Raw genomic sequence first — 22,249 nt, forward strand, 5'->3', positions numbered from 1 at the left:
TGAAGGTCTTTTACTCTCTCCCTCAATCCTCGTGTGTGTGTGTGTGTGTGTGTGTGTGTGTGTGTGTGTGTGTGAGCGTTGTAATCATAGCCAGTACTGTTTGTTTATGTATACATTAGAAGTTTCATCAAGACAAAGATAATATCCATCTTGGACAAAGAGTAGGACGGCAGCTGGCTGAACGTGTGTCCCTAGATACAATTTTAACGATCGTACGCACTTCAAGACAGAATGACTTAGTGACTGAACTATATATATATATATATAGGAATCTATGAAAGCTCTTGGACGTGTAATGGAAAACTTCTGAAAAATTGACTCGTGTAACTAAAACATAACGGGCTACCAACGGGTTCACGTACTTGGGAAGGACGTGTGTGGTCTCACTGCACAACAGGTGCTTTAGATCCACAACGCATTGGTTCTTAGAACGAACATCAGACCTTTACCTTCCCGTGAACCATGATATTACGGTTGAAGATCAAGAAGAATAAGGCGGTGTTACATGGGAGGAAATATTCAAGTTATCTGTTCCCATTAACCCCAAGAGTCCAGATATTAAAAAAATAAATGAAAGTAATCGTAAGGTGAGCTTGGCACCTCCGCCACGCTGAAGTATCCCCGAAAACCGTATGTAATCACACCTTGAGCCAGTCTCATTAAAGAGATATTGTAGCTCTTGGGGAAACACGTCTCTTATCTCTTATCTTCCCAACCTAGAGGTTCGTTCATGGAGCTGTAGCCACTATGGATCTTCCTGGGTTCTCGAGAGACATGTTCGTCCTTGCGAGAACCCGACAGGCACCTCATCATCAACATATCATAAGAAAACGACAGAGTTCTTAATAGATGAAGCTGAAATACCTATCACAACCGGAAAGGAGGGCATTTGGGAAGGTTCTTCGAGCGAACGAAGACCAAAGACGGGAGTTCGGAGAGCTATGGTTCTCGTGAACAGAAGAAGCCGACGACGTCCCGTTGAGCCCATGGGCTTCACACCTCCTGCAGCGCCTCCCGTTATTACCAGCGGCACGAGTTTGATGCCTCCGTTAGCTCTGTCAGGGCACCGCCCGGTGAGGTAGCGTCAGCCGGGGAGCAGGGATAGATAGTGTAGGGGGTATTGGCACAAAGGAGGAGTGAATGTGGGACGAGGTAAAGGCTGTTTGTGGCATACTTTTCATGTTGGGAGTCAAGCTGATGGGACAATCCCGGCCACTGGTATCCCATGCTAGGTTGCTGCTGGGATAACCCCTTCATTGGTGTCCTAAGCTTTACCTAATAGTTCTTGGGACAGTCCCAGCCAATAGTGTCCTAGCCCTGTCCTGCTGGGACAGTTTTCGACCGCCAATGACAGAAGTACGGTATCATGCAACTGATAGAATGTATATAATCAACCTGAAAGACAGCTTATGCAGAGTCTAAACTGGTTTTAGATTAATGTGATGAATCTATTACAATTACTTACACCTTTCTCATGATGCTGACATTAATGCAAACATTCATTTCCTCAGTAATCGACAAAACTAAAAGACAAATCAACAAAAGATAGATAATGTTGAATTATGTTATCAATTAGCAGGTGCAACAAGATAGGTAAAGATAACAAAGACAGTTGATAATGATAATTGACCTTATATGCATACAGGTCGTTATACCGTGTCATTGCCTCTTGACCTTCGTGGAAAGGGTCATTTGTAAAGGTTTATGAGACAAGTGAATGTCAAATATAGAAAATGGAGCTCTTGTTTTCGCGACAGTTTGTTACATATGGGAAAATTGGCCGAGTTTATAATGGCGAGACCATATGGTGTATTGGGAAACAAGGGGAGTTATTGTGGTAGTGTACCAGGGGAGAGACAGACGGGCTGGGGTGGCAGGGAGGGAAAGAGACGGTCAATATTTACTCGGATCCTGAGTGCTTGAGGGCAGGTCTTCTGCCACACCAGTGTATCAGGTCCCACTGGTTACGTACGGCTTAGGACAAGACAAATGGCTGGCGGTACCCATGTCTTGTGCTTGTTTCTCAGGAATTTCTCACGTGGCTTTGTCTTTCGTGGAAAATATTTGTTTATGAATAAATTTGTTGATTTCTCAGACTAGTTACTGTTATGATCTTGATGAAAAGCTGTGTAATCTTACTTGTTGACTGCTTGCAATAACCATTATTTTGTTGACGACGAAGGAATTGTAGGCTATAGTTATTTCGCTGAATTATATATATATATATATATATATATATATATATATATATATATATATATATATATATATATATATATAGCCCTAGGACTCCTTTTCCGGTGCTCTAGCGGTATCAAAGCTGCGCTACAATCAGCAGCAAGTAAATATGCTCCCTTGGACTGAAAATTTCCTTTTCGTCATCTGATGATGACACAACCTCGCCGGAAGTGACTCTTCACACGAGTGAGAAGCAATCTTCAGCAGCAGACAGAAAGGAGCGCACTGTTGGTGAGGACTTCACTCTAAGAAGGTTTCGGGGATATATATATATATATATATATATATATATATATATATATATATATGGAGCGGGGGGCTGGAAATCCTCCCCTCTCGTTTTTTTTTTTTTTTTTTTTTAATTTTCCAAAAGAAGGAACAGAGGGGGCCAGTTGAGGATATTCCAAAAAAGGCCCAGTCCTCTGTTCTTAGCGCTACCTCGCTAACGCGGGAAATGGCGAATAGTTTAAAAGAAAGAAAGAAAAATATATATATATATATATATATATATATATATATATATATATGCGTGTCTCTAACTTTGTGCGTATGTGAGCGTGTGGGCCCAGCAGCACACACCGGCCGCTCTGCCCAGCTTCGGCTCGACCGATCTCCTGATAAGCCGAATATAGCCATAAAATTCTTCACCAACGTCAGCAGCCGGAAGAAAACTCATCCCAGGTACCAGGCGACAGAAGGAGCAAGTTAGCGTGGCGCAATGGGTTAAGGGAGGATGTGGAGGGAGTCTAAGCGGTAAGGGAAGGTCCCTTTGGTGGCTAAGGGGGGGGTACAGGCAACATATACTAGGTACCAAAGGGATAGCAGTAGTGTCATGAGTGGGTACAGAGATCCTCGAAGCCAAGGTCTTATTTCTCATGACTCATTACAATGAAACAGTTCACGGTGACTGAAAAGCGCATACCAAAATAAAACGCCAAGATAAAGACCCTTGTAAAAGACGCTTGTAAAAGAACCTAGTCAGAGGACCTTGTAAATGAACCGAGCCAGATATCATCTTTACCCAGAAATGAGAAGACGAGAGAAAAGCAGTAACATTGTTCTCTGTAGGAGGTCAGCCAATCTTGAATACTTTTGCTTGATTCGCTGTTTCGCACCGCTCGACTCACTAGACCGTTTGAGCCAGCACGATCACTTAGAGACAGTTATGTAATCATGACATACAAACTACATTATCATAATAAAGTGTGTTTTTGATACTGAAGAATTAGAATAAATTGTCGGTTACTGAAGGAATGATCAACGTTGATTTAATAATTGCTGTCAATGATGCAACGGATCTGTTGAGGAAATGACCGGGTTTCACTTGTTTGTCAGTCGAAAATGAAACGCCGTTCAGTTCGTAATTCACTCTCGATTTGATGTGTTGCCTCTGTTAAGGCTAGTGTCCCTGTCTTTGCTAACAGTGTTGTGTGTGAGTGCTGTCCTGCCTCTGTGGAGCTTCGACAAATGGTGAGTACCCGCTGTCGAATATAAGGCAGAATAGATAAAAATGGAATAGTGTTGGAGTAAAGGCAAAATTATGGTCATGTTATATCTGACATCCACATGAGAGGTTAGTAACTGTTACTTATAATCATTTTGATGGAGTGGTTGTAAATATTATTATATGTTTATGGTGAGTAAAGCATTCAAGTTTAGCTTTATTATGCCTGACTATTTACACAGTAAATTGGGCTTCACCTTTCGTTGACGATTGAAGTACCCATTAAATATGGGATGATCATCATTACGCTGTATAACTAGACCGAACTAGAACTAGACAGTAATGATCAAGGAAACTGTTACACATAGAAGTAGATCAGTGACACACACACACACACACACACACACACACACGAGCTGCCGTTGTGCGGTGTTCAGCGTTCCGACCCTTCAATGTGCCGGACCCAAGTTCGAGTCCCAGACCGGGAATCTATGCTATTCGAACCCACGACCCTCTAGAATACATACGAGGGGTTGTTCTTTAAGCCATAACTACATCCAGTGAGGGGTGCGCGCGCGCATGTGTGAATGTAACTTAAAAGCCGATTCGATTGTGCAATTAGTAGTCGAAAGATAATCAATATCTAAAGTTAGTAAACGGTGATTGAAGAGATGTCTAAATTCCTTCTGGATGACTTTTCAGTCTTAGATCTCCAATGTTCCGCCCATCACACTGTCACAATGCCCCACCACGCCCCAACACACAAATCAGAAGCCCCACCACGCCCCACCACGCCCACCACGCCCCACCACACAGGGCAGGAGCCCCACCACGCCCCACCACACAGGGCAGGAGCCCCACCACGCCCCAGCACACAGGGCAGCAGCCTCACCACGCCCCAACACACAGGGCAGGAGCCCCACCACGCCCCAACACACAGGGCAGGAGCCCCACCACGCCCCAACACACAGGGCAGCAGCCTCACCCAGCCCCAACACACAGGGCAGAAGCCCCACCACGCCCCACCACACAGGGCAGCAGCCTCAGACCGCCCATCACACAAGACACCCATGGGACTCGTCAACACAGCATCACGCCCTGATCGCCTCGCTCTATTCCCGTTTGCCTAATTAAGTCCCAGATATGCGGCGGGTGGGAATGTGTTGGAATTGACTGTACATTGTCCCCGTTGATAGCTGGGACAAACCCACCCTCTCCCTACCCCATCCATCAACTGTCAGCAACTCCCTTACGCTGGTTACGACACAATACGAAAATTGGTCTTCGACCTAAGGGAACGAGAATATTCTACTCTGTGCCACTGTCGTAGTCAAAAGTTCTGAAGTTTTCCTTTCCACCAAATATTCATTTTCACAGTTTCAACTCAACCACATGTCCGTGTTTATGTGCAATTTCTGCCAAACATCTATTTCATTTTTGGTTTTATCAAATCTTTATTTCCATGCTTTTGACTCTGCCATACATCTATCTATAGTTGTTCATTCTAACAAAAGTCTGTCAAGAAGTTTCTAACTCTACTGAACGTGTATTTTGAACTTTTCCTCACTGGCAAACATCTATTTATAGTTTTCCTTTCTACCAAACGTGTACTTTTTAGCCAACGGACATTTGTTCACTGCTGAAACCCATAACAAGACAGTCAAGGCATAAGCTATGGCCACTGTGGGCATGCAGAGCCTTCATTGTTGGGAGGGGTGGAGGCATAGTTCGAAAACTCTCTCGCGTACATGTATGTTCTCCTTGAGGAAGTCTACGAGACGGGAACATAGAGCACAGTCTTGTACAGAAGTTATGATGTATCATGATGCACAGACTGTACATTTTGTTCAGACAGGGATGTACAGTAAGAGAGAATGCTATGATAAACATTGTGTGAAAGCAATGAACATACCAGATAGATGTTTGTCATTTATGTACATAGAGTGTAACCTTCAGGCGAGTGTACACACCACACAATCCTTGAGACTTCAACAGGTACATGAGAAAAGTCTCAGTTCGCTAGACCAACACGGTATCTTGTGTAGGAATTAATATCTTTACCTGTCCCTTACTGCCGTCACTGCCGATCACCTCCCGTATGTATGGCAGCCTTGTTGTATTGCTCTCTCCCGCTCGCTGCTCACGGCCAGAAACCTTCGATAATACGAGATTGCGGGGTAGTTAAGTGCTCATACACCAGTCACAGGCGCACATCCCTGAGGAAGCATCACTCTGTAGTGCACATAGCAAACAGTCGTCGACGGCAAAGATGGTCGAGGGTTCGATACACAGAGAAGTAACGTTGTAACGCATAGCATGGAGCCGTGGCCCGTCTAGCTCAAGCGTAGGTTTTCCTAAAGCTGCGCGTCTGCTAACCAGCGGAAACTGGATTCTGCACTTAGCAGGACGATTCATTTGCATGTAGATGCGAAAACTCAAATACACAACACGGCAGATGTAATCTTGACTTCACAGTTTCTTTCATTCGACATTTTGAATTCTTCTCGTATGGAAAGGATTCCAGTTTCAGCCTGTGACAATAAGGTCCCTTCTCAAGATATTAAAGTGCTATGGTCTAGAGTTGTGCTGTTACGGTCAAGGAACAAGGGATGAACATGATAGTGAAAATAAAGTCAAAAGTAAAATATTCAAAGTTCTTTTATGGTTCCTTGAACTGCATGATTACATATATGGCCCAGTGACCAGAGAGCAGTGAAACTCACTATATGACAGTACTCAGACATCGAAGTATGCAGTGATACGAGAGGGAAATAGTATTGCTCTTAATGATGGGAGGATTGCACACATTCACTTCCCTTTTGAACAAAATTGTTTATCTCACGAGTAAAATGAGTCAATCCTGGATAGACGATCTTGACTGGAGGAGGTTCAGGTTTTCAATGAAAAGAATATCTATGTTTCAAATGCTATTCTATCTTGCCAGCAAGTTGGCTTGGCTCTCCAGCTTGACCTCTCCATCAAAGTGACCATCTCTATCTAAACCTTCCTTCCCTCATGTTTAGCTTATTGGCGGGAAATCTTCAGGTCTTTCATCGTGTTTATTATCATTCATCCATCATCAATTTCTCCTTCGTGTTGTCTCCCTTTCTTTTTGTCTATATTAGTCTTTTTTCCTGTTTTCTTTCTTTCGTATAATAAGGTTAATGAAACGAAATATAGTCTTCGAAAAACTTATATTTTTCTTTTCTTCAGATTGAAATCTTATTATTTTCTCTACAGCTATGGTCCCTTAGTTTCATTTTCTCCTTTATATTTCCTTTACCTTCCTGCTCCAGGACTTCTGTGGAGCTCTCGCAGCGCTCAGGAAGCCAGCCAGGAATTAGTCATGTACGAAGGATGTAAGTTTTAGAAAGTGCGCGTGGTTAGATCATCCACTGATGAACGGGACCAAGACCATTTATAGCCGGATTTTATAGCGGAGTATAATATATTCTGAGGAAATTATTCACCTTCCCCTTCGAGTGATAATCTGTAGCGGGTAAAATAACTATTTCAGGTGGTATTCAGGCAGAGCAAATGTAAATATGAACGGCATTAATTGGTTTCAAAATATATTTTTGTATATAGTTTTGTATGTAAGTTGCTGTGTCAATGTATATTTTAGCTCGTGTTTAAATTTTTTAACAGAAATTGAATGATTTATACGAAAATTGTAATAGAGGGAACTAACAGTGCTTGATTGACACAAATTGTTTTATGGACACAGAGGTCATTCATTTCTTGTAACCTTATCCTCTTTTAGCAATTTGTGCTTCATGCTTCGAACAGTTATCTTCAGGTTTAGTGATAAATACGCTGTAAAGTTGTTTCCAATTTTTTATTAATCTAGATTTAAGTTATATATTTTCCTACGTGTCTAGTAAGTTATGTACAGAGGGACCTAGTTAACTTGTATGGATATAGTTTTCCATGTCTGTTCCATTGGCTTAAGTTCCCTCTTCCCCTTTCTAGATCGTATATTGAGCCTGTAATTATGTGAATTTGTTTCACACACAATGCTTTAAATTACCAATGAAATATTGGCTATCATCCCTCGTAAAATCCCATTGAAGACCATCACAGCTCTTGAATGATATTGGTAAATATTTCCCATTTGGCTCGTCATACTGCTCCAGGAGTCTGCTCATTGTGAGGCGCTCATCTAAAACCCTCCTGACAATGAGGTTCTAATGTGAACTTTTCTGTTCCAGACGACACCAGAGAGTGGATCTTTCATCAAATAGCCTCCAAGATTTGGACTCCCAGCAGACAGGCCCCACCAGTATGAAGACCCCTAACCGACATGCCCTAGAATGAGGTCTGTCAACTGACGGGCCCCAGAACGAGGACCCTGGGAGACAAGCTCCCAGACGCAAATCCCACCAGAGAAACCAAAGAATGAGGACCCCCAACAAACAGGTCAGTGAATGAAGAGCCCTAACAGACTTGCCCCAGAATGACGACCCCCAACAGACGGGCCACAGAATGACGACCCTACCCTCATCAAAGAGACCTTAGGTGACGACTCTCTACAGACAGGCCCCAGATGACGACTCAGGACAGACAGACCATAGAATGAAGGTTTCCCTTTCCTAGTGCACGGTAGACCAGTGAAATCATTAAGCGTACTACACTAGGGTTTTATTACTGTAATTACAGGGTGATGCGCTTGGATGCATGTTAGTGTGGCAGCACACACACACACACACACACACACACACACACACACACACACACAGTATTACCCAGACAACGATTGTATAATTTCAATTACACCCTGGTGGAAATGAGTCATAAAAGTGCTAATCGAGCGACAATTTACGTATCATTTATCTATTTGTGTGTTATCTATTTGTTAAAAAAGTAGGAAAGTTTATTTCCTTCAGGATAATGCTTTTATCACTATCGTCATGAAAATATAAGTGATAAAATGGAACAGAATTATAAATCTCTACATTTGTCTTGTATAGCTTCCCATTCTTGTGTGATATCATGCTATCGTGTATCCAAGATGGTAATGTTGATATGATTTTGATATAAACTTAGATATCATAATGACGCTATGGAAGCTTTGCTATCTTAGGACCGGTGGAAATAGGTTGATGATACATTGCTCAAGCGTGTCATCACAAGACAACTCTACGGGATTTTCTTATACTTTTTCAGTCGTTTATATTCAGGACATTGGTTCGAGACTCACCATGGTTCGAGGCATTCGTGAGATTATAGCTCGAGACTTTCTATGATCCATGGTATCGAGATAGTGATACAAAACTCGTCACGGATTTAATCATTCATGTGACAACGGTTCGAACTTCCCATTGGTTTATTTCATCCATGAGACAGAAGTTTTAGGTTCTCTATAATTCATGACTTCCGGTGCACAATGATTAGAAATTACCGGTAGTTTATGGTATCAAAAAGACTGTTTTCAGATTCTTCATGGAGTAATTTTTTCCATGAGTTAGTAAGTGTTAGCTCTTTGGCTTACCATGATTCACTTACTGCACGAAACAGTAGTTCGGAACTCCTTCACTTGCTATCCCTACCAGAGAGGTTCTTTGTACCCAATGGTTCATAGCATTTCCCATCGAGCACGTCATTCATGGGAAGGTGAGGAGCTTCGAAGTTTCCCATGATTCTTCTTATCCGTGTATCAGTAATTCAAACCTTCCTTCTCTGAATCGGTGAGACTAATCAGTGAGATGATTAACAGTCTGAACCAGGTCCTTTAGTTTGAGAAAATTGATGCATTACTGAAGAAAACTAGTTGCCCTAGTGAGATCAACTAGCAGTACTACTGACGTGAACTAGTCCTTCTAGCGAGAGGATCTAGATATTCAAGTGAGATGGACGAATTGATTTGGTTAGATAAACTTGCTTCTTTGACGATATAAACTAGCTGAGCTTACTTTTTAGTGTCATTGAAATTACCTTAGCAAGAACTGAGTTATCAAACTTTGTCTTCCCCTCCGCAATATAGCATATCCGATTTGTGATAAATGAGTTTGATATCTCATATATTTGGGAAGGAAATCAACTAATTCCATCGTACCCCTTACATAAGGGAGATCATCTTGAAATTCCACCCCATAGTCTCATCTAAGGTGTTCCTGGCATCCCCTTTTGAGTCACCTCCCATAGGATGGTCAAGGGTGCACTATAACCTCGCCACTGTTACGGCAGAAATGAAGATTAATTTCAATTTTCTCTCGAAGTCTTTTAATCCTGGTTTTTGTTTTAACTTTTGTGCATAGGAGTCAACTGAGCAGGAGATCCAGGGCTTCCAAGGGTGTATGTGTGTGTGTGTGTGTGTGTGTGTGTGTTGGGGAAGGGATGGAAGTGCTGTGTATGTGTACGAATGTGTAGGTATACGTGTGAGGACCCAGGCGGGGCCGCTGGTGGCCGTAATGGAGCCATAAAATGCCCGGGGCGCTGTGCCGACCCTCCTCGGCCTACAAGGGACACGCATCCTCCCTCCTACCCCGCCACCATCACCACCATCCCCCTGCTCAGGACCTGCCGCCCTTGGCCCTCAACATACCGGGTTGGCTGGGATCCCACGTGAACTGTGTAAGCAGAAGTCATAAGAGAAGGACGTAAGCCAGAGACCCCCTGGGGCAAGGCTGTCGATGGTCTTCGTCCAGTAGGTGACCTCAATCTTTCTATGAGCAACAGCAGAAGCAGCAGCTGCGGCGGAGGTACCATCTAGCACCTGCTGCCCCAGGACCAGGTAGAGGGGGGTCTGTGGGCAGATTGTGGTGGACCGCTGGGCCAGGAGAACCCTGGACCCGTGACGGTACGACGCGTCGGCCGGTTGGAGGCAAAGAGCAGACTGGTGGCTGGACCAAGAAGACCGGATGGTTCCTGGACATGGGAGGAAGAAGACACGTTCAGGGAATGGCTGGACCGTAGAGAAACGGACATGCGGAGCTGTCGTGGGATAACCGACGGACCACCGAGTCAAGGAGGAATACCAGAAGCATTCCTCTCACCACAAGCCGGTGACAAAATGGCGACCGTGAACTTAAAAGAAAAATTAATCTTCCACACTATTTTTTAGGAGAGTTTTCCTGTCCCTATTGCCCCAACGTCCTTGGTGACGTGATCCTTAAGAGCGGAAACTCCAGCGAGAAGCAACTGGTTTCATCATAATGCGGCTTGGCATGGGAAAACCTGGCCTAATGCCTCAGAGACCACCTTCCCGCCAAAGAACAAGGCGAAACATGGAGACATTCTCTCGCGCCGGCGCTTGGGAAAGGTCGCCAAGATGGCGAAGTTGTGGCAGGAGTTTTACAGCTCATCTGCCTCGGAACAATGAAGGTGAGCCGAGGATGGCCGCAGTACACAGGTTCCAGCAAGAACGATATCTTCTGCCACATATGAACAAACTTTTTACCCGCGTGGTTTTGACGGTCGTCACCTGCAGTTTCCCGCCAAATTGACTTGCTCACGGCTCACCTTAGGGCCCATGTATGTTTAAAGTGCCACTGCTTCTCTTTGTTGTTGGTCTTCTTGCATGGCGCTCCTCTACATCTCAATGCTTCATCACGTATTGGTTCATTCTCTCCTGAGTTCAAGATTTCTTCTAATACCATTAACAAGAAAAGCATTTTCCTCGAAGCTACCCGGCACATAAAGATCTTGCCTGAGGAATCGAAAACTGAAAACTTATTTTGTTGCTTGAAACCAAGACCAAAGTTTAGAGTCCTTTTCTTGCTTTAGTCTCGGTTTCGAGCAAGAATCTGTTGTAGTTCACTCATAACAATCATGAAGACAACCTTCGTTAACATTCATTGATGTCTAATAATGCTGCCGTGGTAATTATGGTCATATTTTATCGTTACACACTGCCGGTATAGTCATTATCGACCGTAGTTATGTTGTGTTCTTGATGCTATCAGTTGCTGTTGCTTATTATTGTTTTCACAATTTATCAGTTGTTACGGTGCATTACTTGTTGATCATGAAATCACAATTAATTGGCAGTGGTCTATTAATGCCGCCTTTTTATGGGTTTTTGGACACTTTTTTTGCTCATGGTGATGTCTGCATTTAATTCAATTATTCTAAGGTGAAGGAAGTATATCATACGTTTGGTCTAAATTGACTGGAATGATTAATCTACGTTAGTTTAAGATATAATGGACGAGACAGTGGAAGATACCCCAGGATTTTGGGAATCCGATGTCATAGGTCAAGATGTGTGTGATTCGTGTCAACAGCTTTTTTTTTTAGTCTCATTTGGCAAACCAGATGGCACGAGGAAGTCGTTCATGCTTCTTCACAGGCATCGAGGGACTCGATTCAGGCTGTGATCCAGCAGTAAGACAGTACACAATAATCTTTCCCATTGGGACAATGATCATCCAACGACACATTTAGTTGTGTGAGAAAGATGGTTCACTAATACGCTACGATAGTTAAGGATTTTCAGTACAGCCTGCTGACAGAATACCTTATGAAACGATATCCTATTATAACCAAACATTATGATTATACGGGGAATAGTAAGGTCAGTAGGCTGTGTGTGTGTGTGTGTGTGTGTGTGTGTGTGTGTGTGTGTGTGTGTGTGTGTGTGTGTAACGATTTGCCTGGTCAATTCTAGCACGGGCTCTTGTCAATTACACCCTGTTCTCTGGGTGCCATTACTGGTGAGGGTGGGGGTATGTGTGACTGTTAATGTATTGAGGTTCAGTATGTTGACGTGTGTGTTGTGTGAGATGTGTAGTTAAGTGATTTGTTTTCTTCATAGTTAACTTCCCTATGATATCCGATGGTGGTTTCTTGTATATTTAAACTATAATATGAGTGACAGTCTTAAGAGGCGACTAATTCAATTCTGATATTATTTGTTCATATGAATGTATTTCTGTAGCCACAAGAACTGGTGTTTATTAGAGGCAATTAATGTAAGTATGTTGAATTCATTTCCTAAGCTGCTCCGTCTCTCCCTTATCTAATGATAATGTATATGTATGAGTTTCCTTTGGGTTTAGGGCATCTTTTGTACACCTGAGCTTTTTTGTACATATATAATCTTCTTGTTACTCTTTTGTTATGCAAATTCCAAACATTCTTATGCAAATAAGCTTTTAGATCTTTGTCTTACTGGAGATGTATATATCCGTTTAAACTCCTTCGAAACGGAGCTTTGTCTACGTAATTTTCTTGGGATGCATATTAGCTCTTCCTACTGAAATTTGTTCGCCTGTAAGAGAGCAAGGAGCTTGTAGTGCGCCCTCTGAGACCAGGGAACACCTGGCGAACCTCCGCCTGAGGTACACAATAAAACAATTAAGATGATTGGAACACCGAGTGACGGATATCCCTCTCTGTCTATATGTAAAGTGATCAGTATACATACGTGTGTATATATTTCTATGTGTATATGTACGTATATCTCCGTAATTGTGGATGGATCAACCTCTCCTTCTTCTGCTGTCAACAGCGGTGTTCCTCAAGGTACTATCCTGTCTCCTACGTTTTTCCTGCCGTTTATCAACGATTTCCTGTCTTCAACAGATGGCCAGATGCGCGCGTACGCTTACCACTCAACACTTCATTTCTCTCCTTGTCAGATCCGCTAAATCTTATTTTGCTTTGACCTACGTCTTGTTTATATATATATATATATATATATATATATATATATATATATATATATATATATATATATATATATATATATATATTATATATACCATTGTTGCCCCTGATAAGGCAATGTTGTAGTTGGTGATACAGCTATAGTGATAGTGACGCAAGAGATGCTACACTTTATGCTCCCTGTTGCTTTCTCTGTCACTTCTACTTCTATAAACTGTCCATCCCTCGACAGCGCTTCTTTTCCAACCTGCCATTAGCTGTCACCCTCTCCTCGTTCCCAACTCTGCTCCACTTGTCAGAACTCTTTCATTTTTCCATTTCTTATTGGTCCACTCCGGCCACCCCCTCTGAGCGTCCTCTGTTTCTGATCCTTCTCTATCTTTACGTGTGAACTCAGACATTGCAGCCATCTTTGTTGGTGTCCACAAAGCTCCCTGATCCTTCTCTTTCTGTACGTGTGAACAAGGACATCTCGTCCGTCTGTCTGTACGTGTCAGCAGGACCCCCACCTTTCTGTCGCATCCCATGAAAATCCCCTTAAAAGATTGGCTGTGAGTGGGTCGGTTGTGGTGAGGCAGGGATCCCAGGGGCTGCCTCGCACACAAGTCAACAATTAGTTCCGTTGTCGTCGCGGTGGTCAGCCTACCTGACCAGGAAGCGACGGGAGACACGACAAGGGTACTGATGGTGACAACAGGGGCGTATCTAGGGAAAAGTAGTGCCTATGGCAAGCTCTGAAATTGCGCCCCTGGCTTGATTAAAAATGCACATACAGTGGATGTATATAGAAATATACACAATGTAATTATAAACTGTTGAAGAGTTAGGCCAAACTTTAATCTATATAAACTCTTAAGGACTTAATGACTTATTTGATCAAAATTGTAACGTAGAAGTGGTAATGCAACTGATAGTAGCAAAATATTACTGCAGTTGAAAAGCAGGCGAGTTTTGTTTTTATCTCACAAAACGAAACCGTTAAAGATGTCACTCGAGCAGCATATGTCAGAAAAAAAACCTGTTGAGTAGCGCCCTCTTCAAGCGGCGCCCAGGGCACCTGCCCTACCTACCATACCCTAGATACGCCACTGTAACTATTGCCTACAATTTTTGGCATTCTTCTCAGAAAATTGATTTCCTTTAAAAACTCATCATAAGAAGTATTTTTCATGCTGAGTACAAATCTGGTATTAAGATGTCGTTTAGTCGTCTTTATGACATTTATTTAAACTGTTAAATGAAGTCAATTTTGAAATATTTTCTGCTCCTTTGCATCGTATTTACTGGGTATGTATCGGTAAATGTGAGCATTATGATATATTTTCCATGAGTTATTCAAGTATAGAAGTGTTTGAATATCTTATCTTTCAATTTTAAAACAAAAAGTTTTTTGAGCTACCTACCATACCCTAGATACGCCACTGGGTGGCAAGGAGGACGTCCCTGTGTGGGAGAAAGGTGTCTGGTTAGATGTAGGGGCAGGAAGAAGGGGTTTAGAAACAGAAAGGGGGCAATAGTGACTAACTGAAGAGGTTCTAGCCAGAGAAGGGGGACGTCGACAAATGCAAGAAGAGGTTTTATCGATCTATAAGGGTTTCAACCAATAGGAGAAAGGGTTATGGCTTAGGAAGACGTCAGCCAATGGAAGGAGTTCTAGCCTGCTTTCCGGGCGACATCCAATGGTAGAAAAGGTTCTTTCCAGCATTTCTGGCCACATATAGAGCGTCAGCCAATGGCAGAAGATGTTCCAGCCAGTTGAAGGGACGTGGAAGGTTTAGTGATGGTGACACCAATAGGATGCTGGTGAGTGAAGAGTAGGGGGTCGCAAGGTACCGCAGGACTCCTGAGAAAACGTGAGGGTATGATTTCTCTTGTGGGAGAGGAGGAGGGGGAATACGCGAAGAGCAGAGTCCTGAGAGAGAGAGAGAGAGAGAGAGAGAGAGAGAGAGAGAGAGAGAGAGAGAGAGAGAGAGAGAGAGAGAGAGAGAGAGAGAGAGAGAGAGAGCAATGAGGCAGGGCTTCCTGGCTATATAGATGGCTGACTGGGCATATGGATCGCTTTCTTCAACACTTGGGTGGCACACTGAGTGCATGGTTGGCGTTCCTGTCAGTTGACTGGATAACTGGCTGAGTGACTGTGACTGATTGATCGCAAGATCGTTCCTGGTTGATTGGTTACCTCAGTGGCTGCGTTTGATTGGTTGACATAATGATTCATCCTTATTAGTCAAACGCTTTCAAGATTCCTATCTAATACACTAACCGAGGCTCTCTGCCTGGTCAGTTAGCTAAATACTTAATTGCTTGGCTAATAGTTCCTTAGTTTTACGCTGGTTGTTCATTGGTTAGTTGGTTGTTCAGCTATTTAGCTGGAAGGAACCCATTTTACTGGTGATGGTTTAGGTATGGTGTTCCAGCAGATACGTGTTACCCGCTGTGGTGGTGGAGGTAGTATTGACGGCCTCCTAGTGTGGTAGTGGTGGCGGAGACATACCTAACGTACCTTAACCCACAGGGAGACTCACCTACCAAACGGCCAAGGCTCTGTGATGAAATACCACCTTGAGGAACGACCAGGAATCATTACTATAACCACCAATAGTAGTCCACCAGAACCCTCCACGATCGCCACCATTATCTCAATAGCAACCACATCCCATCACCACCACTACTACCACTCCCTCTGTGGTTGAATAAGAAAGAGCACCCCCCCACCCCCCGCCACCACCACTATCATCACCAACTTCCCCATTCGCACCTCGAATACATGGTGCGACTACCACCACAGTTGACTACTGAGATCTGCCACTACCACCACCAGAGTCACTACCATGGGTCAACACCAGAACTCACCATGAAGAAGTACATGTCAACACCTTTTTCATCCCACAGGCCGCAGTCCCGACCATCCCTCGGCCGCAGCCCTGGCCATCCCTTGGCCGCAGGTCTGGTCAGCCCTTGGCCACAGATTTGGTCAGCCCTCGGCCACAGGTTTGGTCAGCCCTCGGCCTTACGACACCGCAAAAACCCGAAGAAAAACTGGTCGGTTTTGTCATGTTGTGAAACAGCTGTCAAGGCGTCCAGGTGAAAAATGGCTTCTGAATCTTGAATGTCTTCTTCGGGAACGATAAGAATCGGCGCTCGGCAGGGGGTACGTCCTGTAGGAGTCCAACAACCACTAGGGCGGCCGGACGCGCCTGGTCATCCTTGCACATTCCTGCTGTGCCCAATAGGATCCACCCAGGACCTTGTGTGGTAGGGTTGGGAAATGTAAAGCCCCGAGTTGGTCAGGGTTATTGATGCAGAGGGGAGGGTTTTCAGCTTCGAACCCAAGCTATGGCGGCCCGACACTACTATTCTTACTACCATTGTAATCATCATAGTTAATGACGCCATTACCTCGTCCATTAAAGTTTCCTTAAGATGCTGTCAAACTTGTTTTGGTAATTACTTCATCATCTCTGACCACGTTTCAATTTAGACGAGCGTTACACTCATTGATATTCACATCTTTATCTCCAGAGATAATCCTTCTCTAACTTGGCAGCCTAAGGCAGAGGAAGAACTATGAAGTCTGAGGTATCTTGAAACTGCAAAAAACAGCATCAAACACAAATGCAAACAAAATTAAAAGGTTTCTACCATAAGGAAGCGCCGCCGACTCGAAAAATCATGACATAAACATTAATGAAGATAAAAGAAGTAACTATAGCCTCGAGAGTAAAGGAGATAGTGCATTTACGTTTATAACTGTCTTCCTTTCTGGACGTAGAAAGCATCACTGAACCTCCAGGTCGACTGATCTGGGAATCAACTTGTCATTTTTAAGGCAGCGGTTTACCCCTAACCATAAATGTGACCACAAAAATGTCAGTCGACGAAATACAAAATATAGACGATATTCACTACAACCCTGAGACGGTGGGGGGTCATTCGTGGAAGACTCGATGTTCTTATTGTAGCCACTGGGAGCTCTGAGTGTGAGGCTCCGGAAGCTCCTTATGTGGAGCACCAGAGATATATCGGACTCTGGGGACTCCTTCTTCCGGGCTGTTGGGTCTCCAGGATCGGGACACCGAAGGTTTCATTTGCGGACTATTGAAGGCATCTTGTCAGAGGTCATGTGGCATCATCAATATGGTGAAGGGAACTTCATATGTGGAGCACTGTAGACTACATACTCATGGCCCATGTGCCATCCATAGAGGTTCTGTATGTTGGGTAGCATAAAACTCATGCGTAGTGCTCTTGCGGCCCCGTGTTTTGGGCAATGGTGAATCGTGGTCTGAGGGTGTAAATTATCCTAATTTAAAGCAGCAGAGGTTCATTATGTAAAACATTATAGGCTCCTTTAAACAAACAATGATAGAGCCTTGCATAAGGTACTGGTAGATCTATACATAAAGCACTGGCATGTGCCTGGGTTAGGAACTGGTCATTTTATATAAGGGACTTGGGCGTCCCAAAATAAGGGCACTGGTGCCTCCTCTTTTTAAAGAATTCACTCGTTCAAGAAAATGTTTCAATATTACGTAATAAGACTTGAAGTCTTTAAGAGTTAATATAAGTTTAAGTTTAGCATAACACCTTAACAGTTTATGATTACACTTTATTTATATTTTTATATACATCCACTGTATGTAAATTATTAATCAAGCCAGGGGCGCAATTTCAGTGCTTGCCATAGGCGCTGTTTCCCCTATATACCCCCCTGAATAGTTAGGGGTATTTTTTTTAGCTCAAAATACTTTTGTTTTAAAACTGAAAGATAAGATATTCAAACACATCTATACTTGAAATAATCATGGAAAATATATCATAATGCTCTCAGTTACCGATACTTTTTTTTTTTTTTTTCGCTGTCTCCCGCGTTTGCGAGGTAGCGCAAGGAAACAGACGAAAGAAATGGCCCAACCCCCCCCATACACATGTATATACATACGTCCACACACGCAAAATATACATACCTACACAGCTTTCCATGGTTTACCCCAGACGCTTCACATGCCCCCATTCAATCCACTGACAGCACGTCAACCCCGGTATACCACATCGCTCCAATTCACTCTATTCCTTGCCCTCCTTTCACCCTCCTGCATGTTCAGGCCCCGATCACACAAAATCTTTTTCACTCCATCTTTCCACCTCCAATTTGGTCTCCCTCTTCTCCTCGTTCCCTCCACCTCCGACACATATATCCTCTTGGTCAATCTTTCCTCACTCATTCTCTCCATGTGCCCAAACCATTTCAAAACACCCTCTTCTGCTCTCTCAACCACGCTCTTTTTATTTCCACACATCTCTCTTACCCTTACGTTACTTACTCGATCAAACCACCTCACACCACACATTGTCCTCAAACATCTCATTTCCAGCACATCCATCCTCCTGCGCACAACTCTATCCATAGCCCACACCTCGCAACCATACAACATTGTTGGAACCACTATTCCTTCAAACATACCCATTTTTGCTTTCCGAGATAATGTTCTCGACTTCCACACATTCTTCAAGGCTCCCAGAATTTTCGCCCCCTCCCCCACCCTATGATCCACCTCCGCATCCATGTTTCCATCCGCTGCCAGATCCACTCCCACATTCACCCACATTCTTCACATTCTAACTTTTTCTCACCAGTGTGAATGAGCTTGTGTCTGTTAAGGGTGCTCTTTTGAGTGAACAACTTCCCACAGTCCTTACATTCATAGTTCTTCTCACCACTGTGAATAAGCTTATGCACAACAAGGTGGCTGTTATGAATAAATAGTTTCTTACATTCATACTTTTTCTCACCTGTGTGAATGAGCATATGGGAAATTAGATGACTTTTATGAGTGAAAAGTTTTCCACATTCCTCACATTCATAGTTTTTCTCACCAGAATGAATCAGTTTATGCTTGGTGAGGTCACTTTTAAAAGTGAACAGCTTTTTACATTCATCACATTCAAACCTTTTTTCACCTGTGTGAATAAGCTTATGGGAGTTGAGGTGACTTTTGCAAGTGAATAAGTGGCCACATTCCTCACATTCATATTTTTTCTCAGTATGAGTAAGACTATGATTAGTGAGGGTGCTCTTATGGGTAAACAGCTTTCCACATTCCTCACATTCAAACATTTTCTCACCAGTGTGAATATGCATGTGTGAGTTGAGATGACTTTTGCAGGTAAATGATTTCCCACATCCCTCACATTCATGCTTTCTTTCTCCTGTGTGAGTAATTTTATGCTTGGTAAAAGTACTCTTATCAGTGAATAGTTTCCTGCAATCTTCACATTCAAACTTTTTCTCACCAGTATGTATTAGCATATGCCTGGAGAGCTTGCTTTTTTCGGTGAACAGTTTTCTACATTCTTCACATTCAAACTTTTTTTCTCCTGTATGAACAAGATGGTGTCTGTTGAAAATGAATTTTCTCATGAAGTTTTTCCCACATTCCAAACATTCAAACTTTCTTGCCCGGCTTAGTACAATTATATTCATTTTCTGATTACCTCAGGAGACACCACATACCTCAAACAAAATTAAATCAAGTACTGCTAACTGATATAACTAACACCTAATCTTGCATATTTTATGATACATATCACTGCTAACTAAGCAGGGTATTAGAGTACATGGCAAAACATTATTAAACTTTTCCTCAATGTACAAAAATATTTGTATTTCTGTTTTCCACCAGTACACTATGTTCTTCAAAAAATGAAAAAATAAATCTTTAAACTCAAAATATCTTAAGTGTGCCCAAAACACAGTGAATATCAAAAGTATGTTTCATAACTTGCTCCAAGAGTGATCCCAGAAAAGATTAAGCATCATTCAAGTGTTCTTACATTAACTGTTTTCACTTTACAGAAACACATCTCTGGATGCAAGGCGGTGCCTGCAGAGTATGCAAACATGAGAAGTTCACGAACACAACAATCAAACAAAATAGTGTCTCATTTTTCCTTTCAGATCCTATCCATGTCTTGAAAATCAAATATCCAATGATTCTGCTTCTCTTATGGCCTTGTAATAGTGTGGTTTTTGTTCTTTATCTGCAAATGAGTTGAACCTTAAAATGTGTCATTCTTGGTACTTACTGATACTATGTAAAAATAGCTAATGCATCCAAATGAGTGACAATGCCCAGTTAATCCTTCAACTTTTCATTATTAACCAATGCATCTCCAAACATTTGAGACTCATTCCTTAGAAACATAGGGTAGCTAAAAATACAAGTGACTTACATGCCTTGTAAAAGTTTTACACACCTAATACATCACAAACAAATCCTCTCTACATGATATTTCATCAAAACATTTTGGCAATTAGAAATTAAACTTAATGAACTGTCACTTCACAGGAGTCCACTGACTATATTCTATAAAATCTTTACCAATTTCACATCTTTGTAAAGTCCTGATAACTGGAAAAAAAATCTAATCATTCATCAGATGTTTAGTTCATGTTGAGCCAAAAACAATAATATTTGGGTAAATTAAAATGAACCGATATTAGTTAATATATTCATATGGATAAATTTTTGCAGGCAGTAAAACTCTAATTTCATTCCCATCTTCATATCAGTATCTTCCAATATCTCACCTTATTTCAGATTACCCATATTCTACTGTAGGCATACTTGGTCGTTTCACATTTCTAATTACAAAATTCCATAAATCTAACATAAGCAGACGCTTGAGTCTTCAGTGGCTGTTGCCAGGATGAATCCAGTATATCCTGGAGAGGGAAAAAACATAATGATGAAATTTACCATCCATTAACAAAATGCCACCAAATGAAAATACATCTCATTGGTATTTAGGCTCATGTATATATTGGAAGGAAAGCAATGATACATTCATCATTTTCAGCAGTTCCTGTCCCATCAAAAATAGCATGACCAAAACTATATCATCAGAATCAGTCAATGTCATCATGTTCAACTCTGAATTGTAATCATTGTGAAAATCATAAGAATGAAATGTGGATCAATGACATTTTTTTATGCACAGTAATTGCTGATCACCTCATTCAACAATTATAAGATACAAGTCAGTTTGGTTGACGTCTATAATGTCCAGGCCAGTTAGGTCACCGACTGTAAAGCCTAAAGCAGGTAAGTTTATGATAAGCCATTAAATCTAAACTAAGAAATTTCGGGGAAAAGATGTGCCACAGGAGACATAGTCTCATACCAAAATTTAATAATCTATGTAAAATGCAACTCTATTATGTCGTCGAACGTAGGGTGGGAATCAGCTGTGGTCATATATTAAGACTTGAGGCAAATGAGTAGACAGGTTAATTGTTGTTATGGCTGGAGCTACTGTTTGTTTACATGAGAGAGAGCAGGGTAAGACTTTCTTTTGGAATATTGTGAAAGGACATGGCATAATACGCATGATATATCATTATCATTATTTATTCCTTACAAATAACCATATTTAACTAACTAATGTCACCAAATTAAACGCAACTATCTATCCTAACCCCCTTTCACGATATTGCATACATTTGTAGCTCGATGCAGTCAAGGTTAGAGTTAAGCCAAGGAACATTTCCAGCTAACAGTCAATACAACGTATAAGAAAAATTGAGCAATCAGAATTATTAGCGAACACGCAACATTATTTTTTTCCAAACATTCCGAGGTCAATCTAGCTCAGCTTTAGTTTTCCTTTCTGTTTTATTATATTTCCCTGAAACACACTTTGATGAAGAGTTCTTTGAAATATCAGTTCTGTCTATGCGAATTATACAATAACATATACAATGTCACTGAATGATAGAGTACTTGTGATGGAGGATTTCTATCTAGTTTGTATATTCAGATGGTTGTGTTATCTGTGGTGCTGTGTGATGATACGTCCACTACAACATGAGATCAGATATTTGAGACATGAGCTGAAACAGCCTATTGTTTGCTAGTGTGCAGATCCAAGAACTATGAATCAAGGGTAACTAACATT

General features: G+C 42.1%; 1 protein-coding gene across 1 annotated transcript in view; it reads right to left on the reverse strand.

The window, feature by feature from the left end:
- Window positions 1-18,866: 18,866 nt before the first annotated feature.
- LOC139757326 (uncharacterized) overlaps window positions 18,867-22,249 on the reverse strand; it is a 35,976-nt gene continuing 32,593 nt past the window's right edge. The window contains exon 3 of the mRNA XM_071677750.1: window positions 18,867-19,786. Coding sequence (XP_071533851.1) covers window positions 18,891-19,786 — 896 coding nt within the window. The 3' untranslated portion in view covers window positions 18,867-18,890. The remainder of the gene's footprint in view (window positions 19,787-22,249) is intronic.

Source organism: Panulirus ornatus, chromosome 25 (assembly GCF_036320965.1).
Source record: "Panulirus ornatus isolate Po-2019 chromosome 25, ASM3632096v1, whole genome shotgun sequence".
Taxonomy (NCBI): domain Eukaryota; kingdom Metazoa; phylum Arthropoda; class Malacostraca; order Decapoda; family Palinuridae; genus Panulirus; species Panulirus ornatus.